Source organism: Pristiophorus japonicus, chromosome 21, assembly GCF_044704955.1.
Source record: "Pristiophorus japonicus isolate sPriJap1 chromosome 21, sPriJap1.hap1, whole genome shotgun sequence".
Classification (NCBI taxonomy): domain Eukaryota; kingdom Metazoa; phylum Chordata; class Chondrichthyes; family Pristiophoridae; genus Pristiophorus; species Pristiophorus japonicus.
The window spans coordinates 29,903,705-29,925,072 of NC_091997.1; the positions used below are offsets into that span (position 1 = coordinate 29,903,705).

At 47.0% G+C, this 21,368-nt stretch overlaps 1 protein-coding gene across 3 annotated transcripts in view; it reads right to left on the reverse strand.

Annotated features, from left to right (window-relative positions):
- LOC139233891 (protein AF-10-like) overlaps positions 1-21,368 on the reverse strand; it is a 186,852-nt gene that overhangs the window by 48,491 nt on the left and 116,993 nt on the right. For 2 of the 3 annotated variants that reach the window (XM_070864535.1, XM_070864534.1), the window contains exon 10: positions 1,789-1,884. The exons of the other annotated variant lie outside the window; for it this stretch is intronic. In XM_070864535.1, coding sequence (XP_070720636.1) covers positions 1,789-1,884 — 96 coding nt within the window. The remainder of the gene's footprint in view (positions 1-1,788; positions 1,885-21,368) is intronic. 3 annotated transcript variants of the gene reach the window in all.

Consider the following 21,368-nt stretch of genomic DNA (forward strand, 5'->3'; position numbering starts at 1 on the left):
ACCTCGGGTCAGTGTGCTTGGTTTTTATTTTGCGATTTATTTTGTGGTGGCGTGAGTTATTTATTGGAAATGTTTTTAGTGGTTTTATTCAGGTTTTTTTTGACGCCCGGACCTCTCTCAGGGCGCTCCGAGGCCGGCTGTTTAGCTCGGGATTTTCCCTTGCTCAGCCGGCCTAGCGCCCTGAGAGAGGTGTGCAACGCCTCCCTTAGCGCCCCGCCCCACACTCAGGGCCCAGCTGCCGAATATTGCTGACTGAGGCACAAACTGTTCCCGGGCGCAAACTTTACCGCCCCAAAGTCAGCAGAACCGAAAATCCGGCCCATATAACATAAACTAAATTTATTAAACCAGAGCGCCCGAGAGAATTCAAAGTTAAAGGAGGGCAAGTCGAGGCGAAAGGGGAACACCTGAGAGTTCAAAAGAAGGTGATCGAGATGAGCCAAAGTTTAAAGAGAAAAAAATAAAATAGCAGAAATTAAAAAAGGAGAATTAAATTTATAAGGAGCAAAAGGAGGCAAATTAAAAGGGAGGCAGATCGGGTGAAGTGCGGTGGGTTAAAAACTAGGGTCATCAATACAGAATAATTTCACGGTACTGTCCATTTTAGTGTTTGAGGCAGCAGTTGATTTCCATCATCTTATACATCACCATGTGAAGGACCAGCACGATAATAATCCCATCAGCCATGGCTCAGTAGGCAGCACTCTCGCCTGATTCAAAACGTTGTGTGTTTGAGTCCCACTCCAGGAACTTGAGCACTTAAATCTCAGCTGACCCTCCCAGTGCAGTGCTGAGGGAGTGCTGCACTGTCGGAGGTGCCGTCTTTCGGATGAGACGTTAAACCGAGGCCCCGTCTGCTATCTCAGGTGGATGTAAAAGATCTCATGGCACTATTTCGAAGAAGAGCAGGGGAGTTATCCCCGGTGTCCTGGGGCCAATATTTACCCCTCAATCAACATAACAAAAACAGATTATCTGGTCATTATCACATTGCTGTTTGTGGGAGCTTGCTGTGCAAAAGTTGCTTGCCATGTTTCCCACATTACAACAGTGAGTACACTCCACAAGTACTTCATTGGCTGTAAAGCACTCAGACATCCGGTGGTTGTGAAAGGCGCTATATGAATGCAAGTCTTTCTTTCTTGGAATTCAGGATAAACTTCTGTACCCAGAGCGTGGTGAGAATGTGGAACTCACTACCACAAGGAGTGGTTGAGGCAAATGGTATAGAGGCATTTAAGGGGAAGCGAGATAAACACATGAGGACGAAGGGAATAGAAGGTTATACTGATAGGGTGAGATGAAGAGGGGTGGGAGGAATCTCGTGTGGAGCATAAACACCAGCACGGACCTGTTGGGTTGAATGGTCTGCATGTGTGCTGCAATTTTTTTTCTATTCGTTCATGGAATGTGGAAATCGCTGGCAAGGCCTGCATTTATTGCCCATCCCTAATTGCCCTTGAAAAGGTGATGGTGAGCCGCCTTCTTGAACCGCGGCAGTCCATGTGGTGAAGGTATTCCCACAGCGCTGTTCGGGAGGGAGTTCCAAGATTTTGGAGTGAATAAATGAAGGACTATTTTGCCGCGTGGCACCCAGTACTCTATTGTTAGTGATCTTAATTTATTTTTGTTTCGCCTCTTCCTTACTTCTCCCACCTCCCCCCACCGTCGCTCCTGGTCATAGAAAATGGGACCTGTGTTTACCTGCGTCCCCGCCCCAGAGGCCCCAGCAGAAGACGGCTCGGTATTCAGCTAAGGAGTCGGTGCCCAGAGGTGTCAGTGACTCACCCTCAAATCGCCTCTCCTTCCCTGGGAGAAAGGACCTTGGTTCCACTCTGTGGCTCCCTCGCCACCCACAGCGGCCTGGCCGAGATTGGGCACTTGCTATTTAGGGAAAGGGGAGATTCTCGTATCAGAACACTCCACAGTATGCCAAGACCTACAGATCATTTGCTTTCTTAAAACCGTTGAGCAACGGTACCGGTACCCTGCAGCTCAGTTGATACACCCACCACCTAATGTGAAACTTTTTATTTTGAAAGGGGGCAGGGGGAGGGGGATTGGTTTCGACCTCCCCCCTTCCCCCACATAAGACACTATGTTTGAAAAGAGGAGTTGGGTAAAATCGGGAGATGGCTGGAGTCTAGATCAGCTTAAAATGCGGGATCGATCAGTAATTGAGGTCCTGGGCTGTACAGACCGGAAAGGCCTGCTCTGTCCCGAGTTATTTAGTTGTGTCAGCTGTGGCTCAGTGGGTAGCACACTCTGGCCTCTGGATCGGAAGATTGTGGGTTCAAGTCCCACTCCAGGGACTTGAGCACATAAATCTAGGCTGACACTCCCAGTGTAGTGCTGAGGGAGTGCTGCACTGTCGGAGGTGCCGCCTTTCGGATGAGACGTTAAATCAAGGCTCTGTCTGCTCTCTCAGGTGGATGTAAAAGATCCCACGGCACTATTTCGAAGAACAGGGGAGCTAGCCCCGGTGTCCTGGTCAATGTTTATCCCTCAACCAACATAAGAAAAACAGACTATCAGGTCATTATCACATTGCTGTTTGTGGGAGCTTACTGTGCGCAAAATAGGCTGCCACATTGCAACAGTGACAACACTTCAAAAGTACTTCATTGGCTGTAAAGTGCTTTGGGATGTCCTGAGGTCATGAAAGGTGCTATACAAATGTAAATCTTTTTTTCTTTCTTTAATCTCAGCTGGGAGGCAACAGTGTATCTGTGGGTGGGGAATCTTCTATTGACGTCAGTACCCAAATTAGAATTAGAAGGCCATTCGGCCCATCATGCCTGTGCCAGCTCTTTGTAAGTGCCATCCAATCAGTCCCACTCCCTGCCCTTTCCCCATAGTCCTGCAAATTTCTCCTTTTCAAGTCATATATCCAGTTCCCTTTTGAAAGTTACTATTGAATCTGCCTTCACTGCTCTCAGGCAAAGGGTGCTAGAGAATTTAAAATCTTTTCCACAAACGGCAATTGATGCTAGATCAATTGTTAATTTTAAATTGGAGATTTATCATTTTTTGTGAACCAAAGGTATTAAGGTGTATGGGGAAAGGCGGGTAGCTGCAGTTAGGTCGCAGATCAGCCGTGATCTCATTGAATGGGGGAATAGGCTCGAGGGGTCGAATGGCCTACTCCTCTTCCTCCAACTGCTCCGCCCCGCCCCCATTGGCCACCCAACACGTCCATCCTCACTGTGCCCCGCCTTCCCGCAGACTGTTACCCGATTGGATGAATTTTCAGAAACCAGCCTTTCATAAGAACGTAAGAAATAGGAGCAGGAGTCGGCCATTTGGCCCCTCGAGCCTGCTCCGCCATTCAATGAGATCATGGCTGATCTTCTACCTCAACTCCACGTTCCTGCACTATCCCCATATCCCTTGATTCCCTTAATATTCAAAAATCTATTGATTTCTGTCTTGAATATACTCAATGACTGAGCCTCCACAGCCCTCTGTGGCAGAGAATTCCAAAGATTCACCACTCTCTGAGTGAAGAAGTTTCTCCTCATCTCAGTCCTGAATGTCCGACCACTTATTCGGAGACTGTGACCCCTGGTTTTAGACACCCCAGCCAGGGAAAATAACTTCTCAGCATCTACCCTGTCAAGCCCTGTAAGAATGTTGTATGTTTCAATGAGATCACCTCTCATTCTTCTAAACTCCAGAGAACATAGGCCTAGTCTACTCAATCTCTCCTCCCAGCTCTAATAATTTTATTACTAATAACCAAAGTGTCCAAAAGAATTTTTCTCTTTAAAACAAAAACCCGATTTAAAAATTTTTTATTGCCCCAATTGATTTTGCTCCTGGAAGTTCACCTTTTAATCCCTGGAGACTCCAGGGCAACGCTGGAGGGTTGGCGACCCCGAGGTGGGGGGTGGGGAGAGGGAAGTGTTGCCTGTTCCTGTGTTGAGTTCGGGAGACGAGGTGATTGCAGACCGCTGTGCGGAGTGTGGTGCATGAAAGCTGTGTGAATAATGAGTGTTGGTGACCCAGGTCAGCCTGCACTGTGGGCCTGCTGCTCCTCTTCCTGATTCCAACCCCCCCCCCCCACCTCCTCCCCCCGGCCCCCCGGTTTAAACGACACTGCACGCACTTGCCATTTCCAAGTGCCCTCCAGATCGGGATTAGCATATTTACACAAGCTTGTCAACTTGGTCGCCCAGCAACCACCCTGCACTTGCTGTGTTCCAAGGGTCCTAATCATTGCCTTTGGAGCGACGGACTCACTCGCGCTCTCCCTCTCCACCACCCCCCGCCCCAGCCACAGAGATTGGCTCCTTTTGTTGAAACTAAAGGGCTGGCTGTGAACCAAACAAAATGACACCCTCCTCCCCACACCATACCAGACAACTACCCGCCGGAGAGAGAACCCACATTGTTTATGGCCCCGTCGCAAATACGACAATCCGCATAAAACCACTGCTCTAACACACACACACACACCCCTCGCTGTAAAACTCTCCCTGTACACACACACACACACACACACACCGCTTTACAGCTCCTTTGCTAATGGAGAAACCACTTAAGCCAGCTTTTCTATAAAACACCCCGTGCTGTAACGCACTCTGATGGGGCTGTGGGCCACACTTGCTAATGGAGGAACCACACCACCTTTATTACACATCTCACTGCAACGCTCTCCGCTGAAGCCCCGATATCACACAGACTGTTTACAATTCTCCCATCACCAGAGAGACAAGTGCGCAGCCTGTAAACCAGCCCCCCAGTATATTTCTGATTGCACAGAACTTACAGCACAGAAACAGGCCATTCGGCCCAATGCCGGTGTTTATGCTCCACACTATCTCTCTGCCCCCATCAGCATATCCTCCCATTCCTTTCCAGCTTCCCCTTAAATGCATCTATGCTATTCATCTCAACCACTCTCCAGCAATGTTCCCTCAAATTTATTTTATTGTGTGTGGTTCTTTTTAAAGTGTCAGTCGTGGCTCAGTGGGTAGCAACTCCAGGAACTTGAGCATATAAATCTAGGTTGACGCTCCAGTGCAGTGCTGAGGGAGTGTCTTTCGGATGAGACGTTAAACCGAGGCCCCGTCTGCTCTCTCAGGGGGACGTAAAAGATCCCCCGGCACTATTTCAAAGAAGAGCAGGGGAGTTATTGCGGGTGCCCTGACCAATGTTTATCCCTCAATTAATGCCCCAAAAAACAGATTATCTGGATCATTATCACATTGCTGTGTGTGGGAGCTTGCTGTGCGCAAATTGGCTGCCGCGTTTCCCACATTACAACAGTGACTGCACTCCAAAAGTACTTCATTGGCTGTAAAGCGCTGAGACATCCGGTGGATGTGAAAGGCGCTATATAAATGTAAATATTTCTTTTCTCAATGTACTTTTCTAGGATCCTCTTAAATGCATCTCTGCTATTTATGCCACTCGCCATCAATGTTCCCCCTAATTTGTTTTATTGTGCGTGGTCCCTTTAACTGGCTGCTCGGCGCATTAAAATTTTTGTGCGTGCGTGATTGCGTCCATTTGGAAGCCGAGAGCGTCCAGCGCGGGACCGCCAGACTGGCTCGTGGCCGCACAGCATTCCCTGTTATAGCAAGTTCCACATTCTCACCAGTCTCTGGCTAAAGAATTTTCTCCTGAATTCCCCATTGGATTTATTAGTGACTATCTTACATTTATGAACTTATTGGAGTTCAGAAGAATGAGAGATGATCTTATTGAAACTTGTAAGATAATGAGGGGGCTCGACAAGGTGGATACAGAGAGGATATTTCCACTCATAAGGGAAACTAAAACTAGGGGACATAGTCTCAGAATAAGGGGCCACCCATTTAAAACTGAGATGAGGAGAAATTTCTTCTCTCAGAGGGTTGTAAATTTGTGGAATTCTCTGCCCCAGAGAACTGTGGAGGCTGGATCATTGAATATATTTAAGGCGGAGATAGACAGATTTTTGAGCGATAAGGGAGTAAAGGGTTATGGGGAGCGGGCAAGGAAGTGGAGCTGAGTCCAAGATCAGATCAGCCATGATCTTATTGAATGGCGGAGCAGGCTCGAGGGGCCGTATGGCCGACTCCTGCTCCTATTTCTTATGTTTTTATGAACACCTAGTTTTGGACTACCCTACAAGTCGAAACATCATCTCTATACCTACCCTATAGAAACCCCAAAGACCTCCATTAGGTCAGCCCTCAGCCTTCTCTTTTCTAGGGAAAAGATCCCCAACCTTTTCAATCTTTCCCGATAGGTATAACCTCTCAGTTCTTGTACCATCCTGGGAAGGAAAAATTATGCCGATTCTCCGGTGTCTCGATATCCTTTTTATATCGAGACCAGAACTGTGCACTATAAGTGTGGTCTAACCAAGTTCAATATAAATTTAACATAACTTCCCTGCTTTTCAATTCCATTTCTCGAGAAATAAACCTCAGTGCTTTAAGGGCATCCTGCAATAATGTTAAACAGACTGCTTTCCGATGTCGACAGATCTGCAGTGTAACTCCAGCATTTCGCACTCAGATTTGTCGTTGTTCCGAAGATATGGTTCGTGCTATAGTTAATAAACAGTCCGAGATATTTGTTATTTTTATGCTTATCAATGGCGAGAGGACCCCCGTTCTAGAGAATGAATTGTGTTTCTATTTTAGGCACCGAGGGGAGAGAAAGAGACAGAGGGGGGAGAAAGAGACAGAGGGGGGGAGAAAGAGACAGAGGGGGGGGAGAAAGAGACAGGGGGGGGGGGGGAGAAAGAGACAGGGGGGGGGGGGGAGAAAGAGACAGGGGGGGGGGAGAAAGAGACAGGGGGGGGGGGGGGGAGAAAGAGACAGGGGGGGGGAGAAAGAGACAGGGGGGGGGAGAAAGAGACAGGGGGGGGGAGAAAGAGACGGGGGGGGGGAGAAAGAGACGGGGGGGGGGGAGAAAGAGACGGGGGGGGGAGAAAGAGACGGGGGGGGGGGAGAAAGAGACGGGGGGGGGGGAAGAGAGAGAGAGAGAGAGAGAGAACGAACATATTTGATGGGAGACTGGGTTCCCCCATTGTCAACAGTGCTCTCAAATATAATGGCCTGACCTGTGTCCCAAGGGCATTGCAGGCTCAGAGTTTTGTGGGTCTTATGATTGACTGTTGGGTTAAGCGCCTCTAGTCTTGCAGGCTAAATAAGCTGAACCAGCTTAGAGTCTCTATGCTGGGGTCACATCATTATTTAATGTCACGTCGTAAGCATACAGACGCACAAGGGTAGTTCCACATCCCTCGTCAGACTTGCTGAAGGGAGGGAGGGAGGGAAAGACAGAAGGGAGAGAAGGAAAGTAAAGGGAGAGAAGGAAAGAAATGTGAGTGAAGGAAGCAAAGAAAAGGGAGTGAAGGAAGGAAAGGAGGGAGGGAGGGAGGGAGGGAGGGAAAGGAGGGAAAGGAGGGAGGGAGGGAAGAGGGAAGGGAAGCAGACCAGGCCAGGTAATCATTGACTGAGGCGATTGGTCAAGTTACTCATTAAGACCGGAGCTGTACCCGGGACTGGCCCCCCCAATGTCAGCCCGCACAAAGTATAATGCCCATAGGGAGCAGGTTTGGGTCGTGCTGAGTAAGAGCAGGACTCGGAGTGTCAGAACCGGTTTAACATTAATACAGCCAGCAAAGAAATCAGACCTTCCAGCGATAAACCTCGGCTTCACTATCAATTTTAATTCATTAAATATTTTCCAAGTATGCAAATGAGGCCGGACAAGGACTTTAAACGATGTGTTCACAGCGAACTGATGATCCGTTAAACCCCCAAGCGCAGTCGCGCTCTTTTATTTGCCAGGATTTTCTGTCCAGTTTTGCTTTTAAGAACCAAAACACTAAACTACAATCTGTAAAATAACAGGGGGTCATGGAACACACAATCTTTTCCCCTATTCCTTTCCAGACTTTCTGGGGTACCGTAAATATAAAACAGTCACTAATAAATCCAGTAAGGAATTCAGGAGAAACTTCATTACCCAGAGTGGTGAGAATGCAGCGCTCACCAACACAATGGTGTAGACGAGGGCGATTATCATAGATACATTTAAGGGCAAGCAAGATAAATACATGAGGGGGAAAATAATGTCAGCTGTGGTTCAGTGGGCAGCACACTCGCCTCTCAGTCAGAAAGTTGTGGGTTCAAGTCTCACTCTGGGGACGTGAAATCTAGGCCCAGTGCAGTGCTGAGGGAGTGCTGCACTGTCTTTCGGATGTGAAGTTAAACCGAGGCCCCGTCTGCTCTCTCAGGTGGATGTTAAAAGATCCCATGGCACTGTTTTGAAGAAGAGCAGGGGAGTTATCCCCAGTGTCCTGGGGGTCAATATTTATACCTCAATCAACATCACTAAAAACAGATTATCCGGTCATTATCACAGCTGCGTTTCCCACATTACAACAGTGACTACACTTCAAAAAGTACTTCATTGGCTTTGGGAAGTCCTAGGTGGGGAAAAGCTTTCATTTTTTTTTCTTTTTAGGATATGCTGATACGCTGTGATGAAGAGGGGTGGGAGGAGGCTCGAGTGGAGCATAAACACCGGCACGGACCCGTTGGGCTGAATGGCCTGTTTCTGTGCCGTAAATACTCTGTAATTCTATGTTACCGGCAGTGGTGCAACATCTCACGCAGTGGCCATTCACCATCTTTGAGACAGTCTGACCCAGCGGAGTGCGAGTATGCAGGAAAGGGCCATCAGACTCCCAAACCTTGTCCTCAACCTTACTCCTGGGACCAATAATCCAAACTACGGGAGTTCACATCGCACCATGGCAGACTGAGAATTTCAATTCAGTTTTAAATGCCGCTCTCAGCTAAAAGTTACCATGAAGCTGTCGGATTGTCGTAGAAACCCAACTGGTTCACTAATGTCCTGTTGGTAAGGAAATCTGCTGCCCTTGCCCGGTCTGACCTATATATGTGACTCCAGTCCCACACCAACGTGGTGGATGCCTCTGACCACAGTGCACTAGCCACTGACTCCATCCCTCTCCCCAACCTCTGTCTGAGGCTGAACCATACTGTTCGCAACCTGGTTTTCATATTTGACCCTGAAATAAGCTTCCGGCCACATATCCGCAGCTCAATTAAGACTGCCAATTTCCACCTCTGTAACATCGCCTGTCTCCGCCCTTGCCTCAGCTCATCTGCTGCCGAAGCCCTCATCCATGCCTTTGTTACCTCTAGACTTGACTATTCCAATGCACTCCTGGCTGGCCTCCCACGTTCTACCCTACGTAAACTAGAGGTGATCCAAAACTCAGCTGCCAGTGTCCTAACTCGCGGCAAGTCCCGCTCACCCATCACCCCTGTGCTCGCTGAGCTATATTGGCTTCCAGTTAAGCAACACCTCGATTTCAAAATTCTCATCCTTATTTTCAAATCCCTCCATGGCCTCGCCCCGCCCTACCTCTGTAATCTCCTCCAGACCCACAACACCCGCCCCCATTCCCCCCACCCCCACCGAGATGTCTGCACTCCTCTAATTCTGCCCTCCTGAGCATCCCTGATTATAATCGCTCCACCATTGGCGGCCATGCCTTCTGTTGCCTAGGCCCCAAGTTCTGGAACACCCTGTCTAAACCTCTCTACCTCTCTACCTCTCTTTCCTCCTTCAAGACGCTCCTTAAAACCTACCTCTTTGACCAAGCTTTTGGTCACCTGCGCTAATTTCTACTTATACAGCTCGGTGTTAAATTGTTTCATCTCATAACACTCCTCTGAAGCGCCTTGGGACGTTTCACTATGTTAAAGGCGCTATATAAATACAAGTTGCTGTTGAAGTAGCCTAGGAAGCAACTCCATTCTACTGGAATGGGCAATAAATGCCAGCCTTGCCAGCGACGCCAACATTTAGAGAATGAATTTTAAAAAGCGAGGAAAAGACAACTTAATCTATAAATACACAAGTATCTGCTCTCCGAAGCCCCTTAGCAAGGCACTCCAATACATCAGAAGTTCTACACTGCAACGGTTCAAGAAGGCAACTTACTACCACCGTTTCTGGGCAACTAAGGAATGGGCAATAAATATCAGCCTTGCCAGCGACCCACATCCCCAGAATAAATATATTCAAAACTGTTCAGTTTTATGATTAAGGTAACTGGCAAACAAACCAGAGGAGACAGGAGGAAAACCATTTTTTGACGCTCCAAGTTATGACGATCTGGAATGCACCGACTGAAAGGGCAGTGGAAGCAAATTCAATAATGACCCTAAATGCAGTGGACAAATTCTTCAAGGTGAACACGTTGCGGGGAGTGAGACTAATTGGATCGCTCTTTCAAAGATGGGCCGAATGGCTTCTTTCTGTGTTGTATCATTCTAATGAGATGATGATTCAATGACCCAGCCTCAACAGCTTTTTGGGGGAGGGAGTTAAAGATCTCTACTCCCCATTGTGTGACAAAGTGCTTCCTGACATCACCCCTGAACAGCATAGCCCCCTTATTCTGGACTCCACCCCCCCCTTCTCCCAGCCTCCCTAACACCCCACCCTCCCACCCCTGGCCTCCCTACCACCCCACCCCACCACCCCCCCCCCCTCCCACCCCACCCTACCCCCGGCCTCCATACCCACCCCACTCCAGACCTCCCCCCCCCCCCACCCCCCGCAAACCCTACCCACCCAACCCCCGGCCTCCCCACAACCTCCCCCCGCAACTCCCACCCGAACATATCCCCGGCCTCTCTAACCCCCTCCCCCCCCCACTCTCCCGCCCACCTTACCCCCAGCCTCCTCACCTCCCCCCTCAACCTACCCCTGGCCTCCCCACACACCCACCACCCCACCAGAGGAAATGTTTTCTCTCTCGCCACCCTATCATTGCTTTTAGTCATGTTAAACGCCTCAGACCCACTCCCAGTTCATTTGCTGAGTCTTACTTTAGAAGCCCGTCAGTCAATATGGACGACAGGCAAAAAAATACCATGGGTCCGGTCAACCTGAACACCCTGTGGCAGGTGCAAGCTCCAAATCGGCTCCCATATATTCGAAGCGGATCAACCAATCGCAGAAAAGGGAGCTTTAGCTTACCGTCTTTGGGAGTAACAAAAGACCCGAAACAGCACAGCCATCCTCCAGGATCGGGATTGAAAAAAAACACAATCAAGCCCTCATTCTGCTTCACAATAAGCCACACCTGAGCATGGAAACACGTCTGAAAATGTCCTTACACATCCCCCGATTTTAATCGTTACATGTGGGACGTTTTACGAAGGTTAAAGGTGCTATAGAAATGCACATTGTTGCAGCTGTTCCGCATTATAATCTGATCTGGGTTTAGCCCTGATTAGCCCCGATTAAGACAAACTGCAGTGGGGAAAATTGCTCCACACGACTGTGAAAATAACCTTGTGGTTTGTTTATTTGTGCCAGACTCGTGCAGTTTGCAAGACTTTTCCAATGGAAACATTAACCCATCGTTCTTTTTATGAAACCAACATAGAAAGTTCCAGAAACACACAGCAGTTCCGTCAGTACAAAAGACAGACGGACGACTCAGCTGTAGACCCTCCGCCAGAACCCAACGATAACTGGGGAGATTAGGAGTGACTAAAAAGCTTGGTCGAAGGGGTGGGTCTTGAGGAGGAGGAGAGAGATGGAGGGATGGAGGAGTTCAGGAAGGGAATTCCAGAGAGGGTCCATTTTTGATCCTAATCAGTCTCGGACAGTCTTGCCGTCTCCCGTAATATCACAGAACAGACTTTGCAACAAGCCAAGGTCTTGCCCTTCACATCTCAGTCATTGGCAAGTTCTTGCATAGTGAAACTTTGTTACATCTTTCGACTTGGTCTTGGCACAGCTATTGGACAATTGTCTCAATGGGCCAAATTTCCCTGTCCCCCACCGCAGCCCCCCACCCGAAGATAGTGTCCAATACTAGGAGCCACCAACCAAGGTTCCCACTAATTTTTACTTTGGTCCCTTTAACGGGCTGCGCAGGCTATTCAAAATTTCACGCATGCACAAAATCTCCTGTTCTAAAGTTGGCAAGTGTCCTGCGCGGGACCTCCAGACAGCTGCACGGCCGCGCAGCTTAGCGGGTGTAATGTACGCACCTGTGAGCATGCTCAGAGATTTGTGGAGCTGTTTCAGTGTCCACCGGTATGCTCGCGGCCTTCTATGAGAGGTGGGCACCAGCGGGACTGGAATGCATCATCACCGGCAACCAAATTTTAATTTGATGTTTTGTCTAAAGTTTAATTTGTTTATTGTGCCGGTTTTAGTGCCCCACCCCCTCCTTTTAGCCAGGGGGCACTTGCATAATTTGTGTTTTAGTGCCCTCAAAAAAAAAACAAGGGATCACTTGTTTGAAAGTGTTTGGTGTGCCCCCTCACCCCCCTTTTAATCAGGGGGCACTTATTTTAATTGTTTCCTACAAAATAGTTGTAGAGCTGTTGCGGTGTCCACCGGTATGCTCGCTGCCTTCCGTGAGAGGTGGGCACCGGAGGGACTGAAGTGCATCATCACCCCCAGCAACCAAATTTTGATTTGAATTAAGTTTACTGCTAGAAGTTAATTTGTTTATTGTGTCGGTTTTAGTGCCCCACCACTTTAATAAGGGTGCACTTGTATTAATGTTGCAACATAAGAATTAGGAACAGGAGTAGGCCATCTAGCCCCTCGAGCCTGCTCCGCCATTCAAAAAGATCATGGCTGATCTGGCCGTGGACTCAGCTCCACTTACCCGCCCGCTCCCCATAACCCTTAATTCCCTTATTGGTTAAAAATCTATCTATCTGTGATTTAAATATATTCAATGAGCTAGCCTCAACTGCTTCCTTGGGCAGAGAATTCCACAGATTCACAACCCTCTGGGAGAAGAAATTCCTTCTCAACTCGGTTTTAAATTGGCTCCCCCATATTTTGAGGCTGTGCCCCCTAGTTCTAGTCTCCCCGACCAGTGGAAACAACCTCTCTGTCTCTATCTTGTCTATCCCTTTCATTATTTTAAATGTTTCTATAAGACCACCCCTCATCCTTCTGAACTCCAATGAGTAAAGACCCAGTCTACTCAATCTATCATCATAAGGTAACCCCCTCATCTCCGGAATCAGCCTAGTGAATCGTCTCTGTACCCCCTCCAAGGCTAGTATATCCTTCCTTAAGTAAGGTGACCAAAACTGCACGGAGTACTCCAGGTGCGGCCTCACCAATACCATGTACAGTTGCAGCAGGACCTCCCTGCTTTTGTACTCCATCCCTCTCGCAATGAAGGCCAACATTCCATTCGCCTTCCTGATTACCTGTTGCACCTGCAAACTAACTTTTTGGGATCATCACGCCCGGCAACCAAATTTTAATTTGATTTTACGTTTTAAAGTTTAATTTGTTTTAATTGCCGGTGTTTTTAGTGTCCCCTTCCCTTTTATAGGGGGCACTGGGGAAAAATTGTGATTTTAGTGCCCAAAAAAAAAAACCAAAAAAAAAGAAAGAAAAAAAAAACCAAAAAAAAGGAAAAAAAGGGCCTTGTAAATGTCTGGTGTGTCACCCAGGTCGGGTGGCACGGTTTAATGTGTTTTGTTTTGCAGATAAACTCCAAAAAGAGTTTCATGCACAAGGACCCCCAGGTCCCTCTGCACCGCAGCATGTTGTAATTTCTCCCCATTCAAATAATATTCCCTTTTACTGTTTTTTTTTTCCCAAGGTGGATGACCTCACATTTTCCGACATTGTATTCCATCTGCCAAACCTTAGCCCATTCGCTTAACCTATCTAAATCTCTGAAGCCTCTGTGTCCTCTACACAACCCGCTTTACCACTAATCTTTGTGTCATCTGCAAATTTTGTTACACGACACTCTGTCCCCTCTTCCAGGTCATCTATGTATATTGTAAACAGTTGTGCTCCCAGCACCGATCCCTGTGGCACACCACTAACCACCGATTTCCAACCCGAAAAGGACCCATTTATCCCGACTCTCTGCTTTCTGTTAGCCAGCCAATTCTCGATCCATTCTAATACATTTCCTCTGACTCCGCGTACCTTTATCTTCTGCAGTAACCTTTTGTGTGGCACCTTATCGAATGCCTTTTGGAAATCTAAATACACCACATCCATCGGTACACCTCTATCCACCATGCTCGTTATATCCTCAAAGAATTCCAGTAAATTAGTTAAACATGATTTCCCCTTCATGAATCCATGTTGCGTCTGCTTGATTGCACTATTCCTATCTAAATGACCCGCTATTTCTTCCTTAATGATAGCTTCAAGCATTTTCCCCACTACAGATGTTAAACAAACTGGCCTATAGTTACCTGCCTTTTGTCTGCCCCCTTTTTTAAACAGAGGCGTTACATTAGCTGCTTTCCAATCCGCTGGTACCTCCCCAGAGTCCAGAGAATTTTGGTAGATTATAACAAAAGCATCTGCTATAACTTCCGCCATCTCTTTTAATACCCTGGGATGCATTTCATCAGGACCAGGGGACTTGTCTACCTTGAGTCCCATTAGCCTGTCCAGCACTACCTCCCTAGTGATAGTGATTGTCTCAAGGTCCTCCCCTTCCCACATTCCCGTGACCAGCAATTTTTGGCATGGTTTTTGTGTCTTCCACTGTGAAGACTGAAACAAAATAATTGTTTAAGGTCTCAGCCATTTCCACATTTCCCATTATTAAATCCCCCTTCTCATCTTCTAAGGGACCAACATTTACTTTAGTCACTCTCTTCCGTTGTATATATCGGTAAAAGCTTTTACTATCTGTTTTTATGTTTTGCGCAAGTTTACTTTCGTAATCTATCTTTCCTTTCTTTATTGCTTTCTTAGTCATTCTTTGCTGTCGTTTAAAATTTTCCCAATCTTCTAGTTTCCCACTAACCTTGGCCACCTAATACGCCTTGGTTTTTAATTTGATACTCTCCTTTATTTCCTTGGTTATCCACGGCTGGTTATCCCTTCTCTTACCGCCCTTCTTTTTCACTGGAATATATTTTTGTTGAGCACTATGAAAGAGCTCCTTAAAAGTCCTCCACTGTTCCTCAATTGTGCCACCGTTTAGTCTGTGTTCCCAGTCTACTTTATAGTTTGTAGAACTGTTGCATTGTGAGTGGCTTAGCTAGTCACGTGATGTTCACAAGACTCAACAAAACCGCAGCAAGTTGGGTTCGGGGCATCCACAATGAGGCATGCAGTTGTGAGCCTGGTGGATGAACTGCTAATGTGTAGTGTGATTGTTAAACCTTTGCTAAATAAACCAACTAATTCTTATTAGCAATGTGTTGCTATGAATTCTTAAGCAAAGAACCCATGAAGCAAACACATTACAGCGGGAACGTTATCACCAGCCCTCTCTTAATGATACTGATTCGTGTATTAGGCGGTTTCTATCGCTGGCACAGACTGACTCCTCATTAGACAGAGAGAGCTGGTCGGTCATAACAGTTTGAGAATTTAAACTGTTTTTTTTACATAAAAGAGTGCCAACTGTGGCTCAGTGGGTAGCATCCTTGCCTGAGTCAGGAGGTTGTGGGTTTGAGTCCCACTCCAGGGACTTGAGCACGAAAATCTAGGCTGACACTCCAGTGCAGTGCTGAGGGAGCGCTGCACTGTCAGAGGTGCCGTCTTTTGGATGAGATGTTAAAATGAGGCCCCGTCTGCCCTCTCAGGTGGTCGTAAAAGATCCCATTTCAAAGCAGAGCGGGGTAGTTATCCCTGTTGTCCCGGCCAATATTTATCCCTCATCCAGCTTCATTGAAACAGATTATCTGGTCATTATCACATTGTTGTTTGTGGGAGCTTGCTGTGCGCAAATTGGCTGCCACATTTCCCACATTACAACAGTGGCTACACTTCGAAAGTACTTCATTGGCTGTAAAGAACTTTGAGACATCCGGTGGTCGTGAAAGGTGCTATATAAATGCAAGTCTTTTTTTAAATCCGGAAATAAAAACCTGGTATCAGTAAAAAGTGACCACGAAGCTGTCGGATTGGCGTAAAATGCCAACTGTCCTCGAGGGAAGGAAAGCTGGCGTCCTTACCCAGTCTGGGCCAATATCTGATTCCACGCCAATGGCAGTTGACTCTTAACTGCTCTCTGAAATGGCCAAGCAAGCCACACATAGCTGTATCTAGGGGTAACTAGAGGGATGGGCAATAAATGCCAGCCTTGCCAGTGATGCCCACATCCCGAGAATGAATAAACAACAGCAACAGGACTGTGCCACAAAATCTCTTGTGCCTCGAAATGGAGCGATTTCACCCAATGGCACAGAGTCTTTGGTGGATGGGGCCCGAGATCAGAGAACGGCGTTGTGGGAGTTGGTGTGCTCAAAGTTTGCAGTGCTCCAAATTCCCAGCCATTAACACAAATCACTGGGCACACCGGGAACACATAGGATTTGGGCAGTATTTCCTCCGAGCAAGAATCCATGGCAGGAGTGGAGCTGAATAGTTTTTTGGGGCTTGAATGAGTTCTATGGCATTCTCAGTCGCTAAAATAGCTCCAGTGACCGTCCTTCATGTTCTGGCCCTGGACAATGAGACACAGCAAAGCCTGTTCCTACCCCTGTGTAACATGCGAGTTGTTGTTGTACTACGTTCCGGTTAGACCACATCTGGAGTAACTGGGTCCAGTTCTGGGTACCGCACCAGAGGAAGGATAGGTTCGTCTTAGAGGGAGGAGCAGCGCAGATTTACCAGAACGACACCGGGGCTAAAGAGGTTAAATTATGAGAACAGACTAGGCTTATATTCCCTTGAGTACAGAAGATTAAAAGGGTAATATAACCGAGGTGTATATGATGATTAAAGAAGTTGATAGGATAGAGAGGGATAATCTATTTCCTGTGGTGGGGGGAGCCCAGAATAAGGGGGCATGACCTTACAATTAGAGCCAGGCTATTCGGGGGTGACGTCAGGATACACTTCTTCACACAGAGGGTGCTGGGAATCTGGAACTCTCTCTCCCAAAAAGCTGTTGAGACTGGGGGGGGGCTCAATTAAAAAGGTCAAAACTGAGATTGATAAGATTTTTATTAGGTGAGGGTATTAAGGTGGGTAAATAAAGTTAAGGTACAGATCAGCCACGATCTAATTGAATGATGGAACAGGCTCGGGGGGGCTGACTGGCCTCCTCCTGTTCCTCTGTTTCAAATTAAACTGAAAGACCCCGCAAAAAATCTTTTTAAACCCACCTTCCAATGGATTATTATTGTTAAAGTGGCGCTGTTCTTTCGATGGGACTCGGCTGTTCCTATGGCAACAGCAAAGGCCATTTTCAGCCCTTACTGTAACCGTATATTCTTTCCCCCAACTCCCTATGGGAGATACACAGGTTCTTTATACTCGGCAGGGGAGGGCTGGAGCAGGGCAGGGGGGATGCAGTATTCCAGCTCTGCCTAGAGGCTTTGAACAAGCATCTTAAACACAGTGGGCCACAATTAAAGGTCAAGTAACAAAAGAGGCTTCCTTCTCCCCGGGATCAAACTGTGTTCATTGAATTGCCACTCACACTTTCGCCAGAAATACAAAGCAATCAACAACTGCTAGGAGATCCTTAAAAACTAGTCGTCATATTATTCGGCAAAATGTTCCCTCATTTGTTGCGTTATCTACAGCGACCAACATGCATTTATATAGTGTACTTAAGAAAGACTTACATTTCTATAGCGCCTTTCTCCACCACCGGACTTCTCAAGACGCTTTACAGCCAATGAATTATTTTTGGAGTGTAGCCCCTGTTGTAATGTGGGAAACGCGGTAGACAATTTGCGCACAGCAAGCTCCCACAAACAGCAATGCGATAATGACCGGATAATCTTTTTTTAATGTTGATTGGCCAGGACACCGGAGATAACTCCCCTTCTTCGAAATAGTGCCATGGGATCTTTGACGTCCACCCGACAGGGAAGATGGGGCCTTGGTTTAACTTCTCATCCAAAAGACAATGTAGCACTCCCTCAGCACTGCACGCGAGTGTCAGCCTAAGGTAGTAAAATGTTCCAAGGCACTTTTTACAGGAGTGTTATAAAACTCGATACCGAGCCACACAAGGAGATATTAGGGGAGGTGACCAAAAGCTTGGTCAAAGAGGTAGGTTTTAAAGAGCGTCTTGAAGGAGGAGAGAAAGGTAGAGAGACGGAGAGGTTTAGGCAGAGAGTTCCAGAGCTTGGGGCATAGACACCAGAAGGCACGGCCACCAATGGTTGAACGATTATAATCATCATCATAGGCAGTCCCTCGGAATCGAGGAAGACTTGTTTCCACTCTTAAAAATGAGTCCTTAGGTAGCTGAACAGTCCAAATCGAGAGCCACAGTCTCTGTCACAGGTGGGCCAGACAGTTGTTGGAGGAAAGGGTGGGTGGGGAGCCTGGTTTGCCGCACGCTCCTTCCGCTGCCTGTGCTTGGTTTCGGCATGCTCTCGGTGAGGAGACACAAGGTGCTCAGCGCCCTCCCGGATGCTCTTCCTCCACTTAGGGCGGTCTTTGGCCAGGGACTCCCAGGTGTCAGTGGGGATGTTGCACTTTATCAGGGAGGCTTTAAGGGTGTCCCTGTAACGTTTCCTCTGCCCATCTTTGGCTCATTTGCCATGAAGGAGTTCCGAGTAGAGCGCTTGCTTTGGGAGTCTTGCAGCGATTATAATCAGGGATGCTCAAGAGGGCAGAATTAGAGGAGCGCAAACAGCTCAGGGGGTTGTGGGGCTGGAGGAGATTATAGAGAAAGGGAGGGACGAAGCCATGGAGGGATTTGAAAATAAGGAGAATTTTGAAATTGAGGCATTGCTTAACTGGAAGCCAATGTAGGTGAGCGAGTACAGGGGTGATGGGTGAACGGGACTTGGTGCGAGTTAGGACACGGGCAGCCGAGTTTTGGATCACCTCTAGTTTACGTAGGGTAGAATGTGGGAGGCCAGCCAGGTGTGCGTAGGAATAGTCAAGTCGAGAGGTAACAAAGGCATGGATGAGGGCTTCAGCAGCGGATGAGATGAGGCAAGGGGCGGAGACGGGCGATGTTACAGAGGTGGAAATAGGCGGTCTTAGTTATGCTGTGGATATGTGGTCAAAAGCTCATTTCAGGGTCACATATGACACTGAGGTTGCGAACAGTCTGGAGATATCGGAGAAGCAATGATCACAGTAGACTTGATGGAGTCAAAACAGATTGTGACTAAGAGGGATAGAGAGAAGGTCCAAATCTGAACCAATCAAAAAGTCTTTGAAAAATTAATATTTAGTTAAATGTCACCATTTGTTTCTGAAACTTTTGGTTTGCTAGAATTATGAGAAGAACATAAGAAATAAGAGCAGGAGTAGGCCATGCGGCCCCTCGAGCCTGCTCCCCAATTTAATATGATCATGGCTGATCCGATCATGGACTCAGGTCCACTTCCCTGCCTGCTCCCCATAATTCTTTATTCCCTCATTGATTAAGAAACTGTCTATCTCGGTCTTAAATTAATTCAAATGACCCAGCTTCCACAGATCTCTGAGGCAGTGAATTCCGCAGATTTACAACCCTGAGAGAGAAGAAATTCCTCCTCATTTCAGTTTTAAATGGGCGACCCCTTATCTTAAGATTATGCCCTCTAGTTCTAGTCTCCCCTATCAGTGGAAACATCCTCTCTACATCCACCTTGTCGAGCCCCCTCATAACCTTATACGTTTCGATAAGATCACCTCTCATTCTTCTGAATTCCAATGAGTAGAAGCCCAACCTACTCAACCTTTCCTCATAAGTCAACCCCCTCATCTCCGGAATCAACTTAGTGAACCTTCTCTGAACTGCCTCCAAAGCAAGTATATCCTTTTGTAAATATGGAAACCAAAACTGCACGCAGTATTCCAGGTGTGGCCTCACCAATACCCTGTACAACTTTAGCAAGACTTCCCTGCTTTTATACTCCATCCCCTTTGCAATAAAGGCCGAGATTCCATTGGCCTTCCTGATCACTTGCTGTATCTGCATACTATCCTTTTGTGTTTCATGCACAAGTACCCCCAGGTCCTGCTGTATTGCAGCACTTTGCAATCTTTCTCCATTTAAATAATAACTTGCTCTTGGATTTTATTCTGTCAAAGTGCATGACCTCACACTTTCCAACATTATACTCCATCTGCCAAATTTTTGCCCATTCACTTAACCTGACTATGTCCTTTTGCAGATTTTTTTGTGTCCTCCTCACACATTGCTTTTCCTCCCATCTTTGTATCGTCAGCAAACTTGGCTACGTTACACTCGGTCCCTTCCTCCTAGTCGTTAATATAGATTTTAAATAGTTGGGGTCCCAGCACTGATCCCTGCGGCACCCCACTGGTTACTGATTGCCAACCCGAGAATGAACCATTTATCCCTACTCTCTGTTTTCTGTTCATAAGCCAATCCTCTATCCATGCTAATATATTACCCCCAACCACGTGAACATTTATCTTGTGCAGTAACCTTTTATGTGGCACCTTGTCAAATGCTTTCTGGAAGTCCAAATATACCACATCCACTGGTTCCCCTTTATCCACTTTGTTTGTTACATCCTCAAAGAATTCTAACAAATTTGTCAAACATGACTTCCCCTTCATAAATCCATGCTGACTCTGCCTGACTGAATTTTGCTTTTCCAAATATCCTGCACTGCTATTTAATAATGGACTCCAACATCTTCCCAACCACAGATGTTAAGCTAACTGGTCTATAATTTTGTGCTTTTTGTCTGTCTCCTTTTTTAATTAGGGGCGTTACATTTTCAGTTTTCCAATCTGCTGGGACCTCCTCAGAATCCAGGGAACTTTGGTAAATTATAACCAATGCATTCACTATCCCTGCTGCTAACTCTCTTAAGACCTGTGGATACAAGAATTTTTTCCTTCCTTCAGCTGCCTGGGACCTCTGCTCTAGAACTCCCTCCCTCAACCTCTCCGCCTCTCTACCCCTCTGGCTTTAAGAAGCTCCTTAAAACCTATGCCTTCGACCAAGCTTTTGGTTACCTATCCCAATATCTCCTTATGTGGCTCAGCCAAAAAATTTTGTTTGATAATCGCTCCTGTGAAGTGCCTTGGAACATTTTACTAGGCTAAAGGGGCTATATAAATGTTGTTGTTGTACCTAGCTGAGCAATGTCGTGGCAGGTTTGTAAGTTAAAGGCAGTTATATAAGTAAGAACATAAGAACATAAGAAATAGGAGCAGGAGTAGGCCATACGGCCCCTCAAGCCTGCTCTGCCATTTAATATGATCATGGCTGATCCGATCATGGACTCAGGTCCACCTCCCTGCCCGCTCCCCATAACTCTTTATTCCCTCATCGGTTAAGAAACTGAATAAATTTAAGACATAGATGGACAATGTCCCAGCTTCCACAACTCTCTGAGGCAGCAAATTCCTGAGATTTACAACCCTCAGAGAGAAGAAATTTCTCCTCATCTCAGTTTTAAATGGGC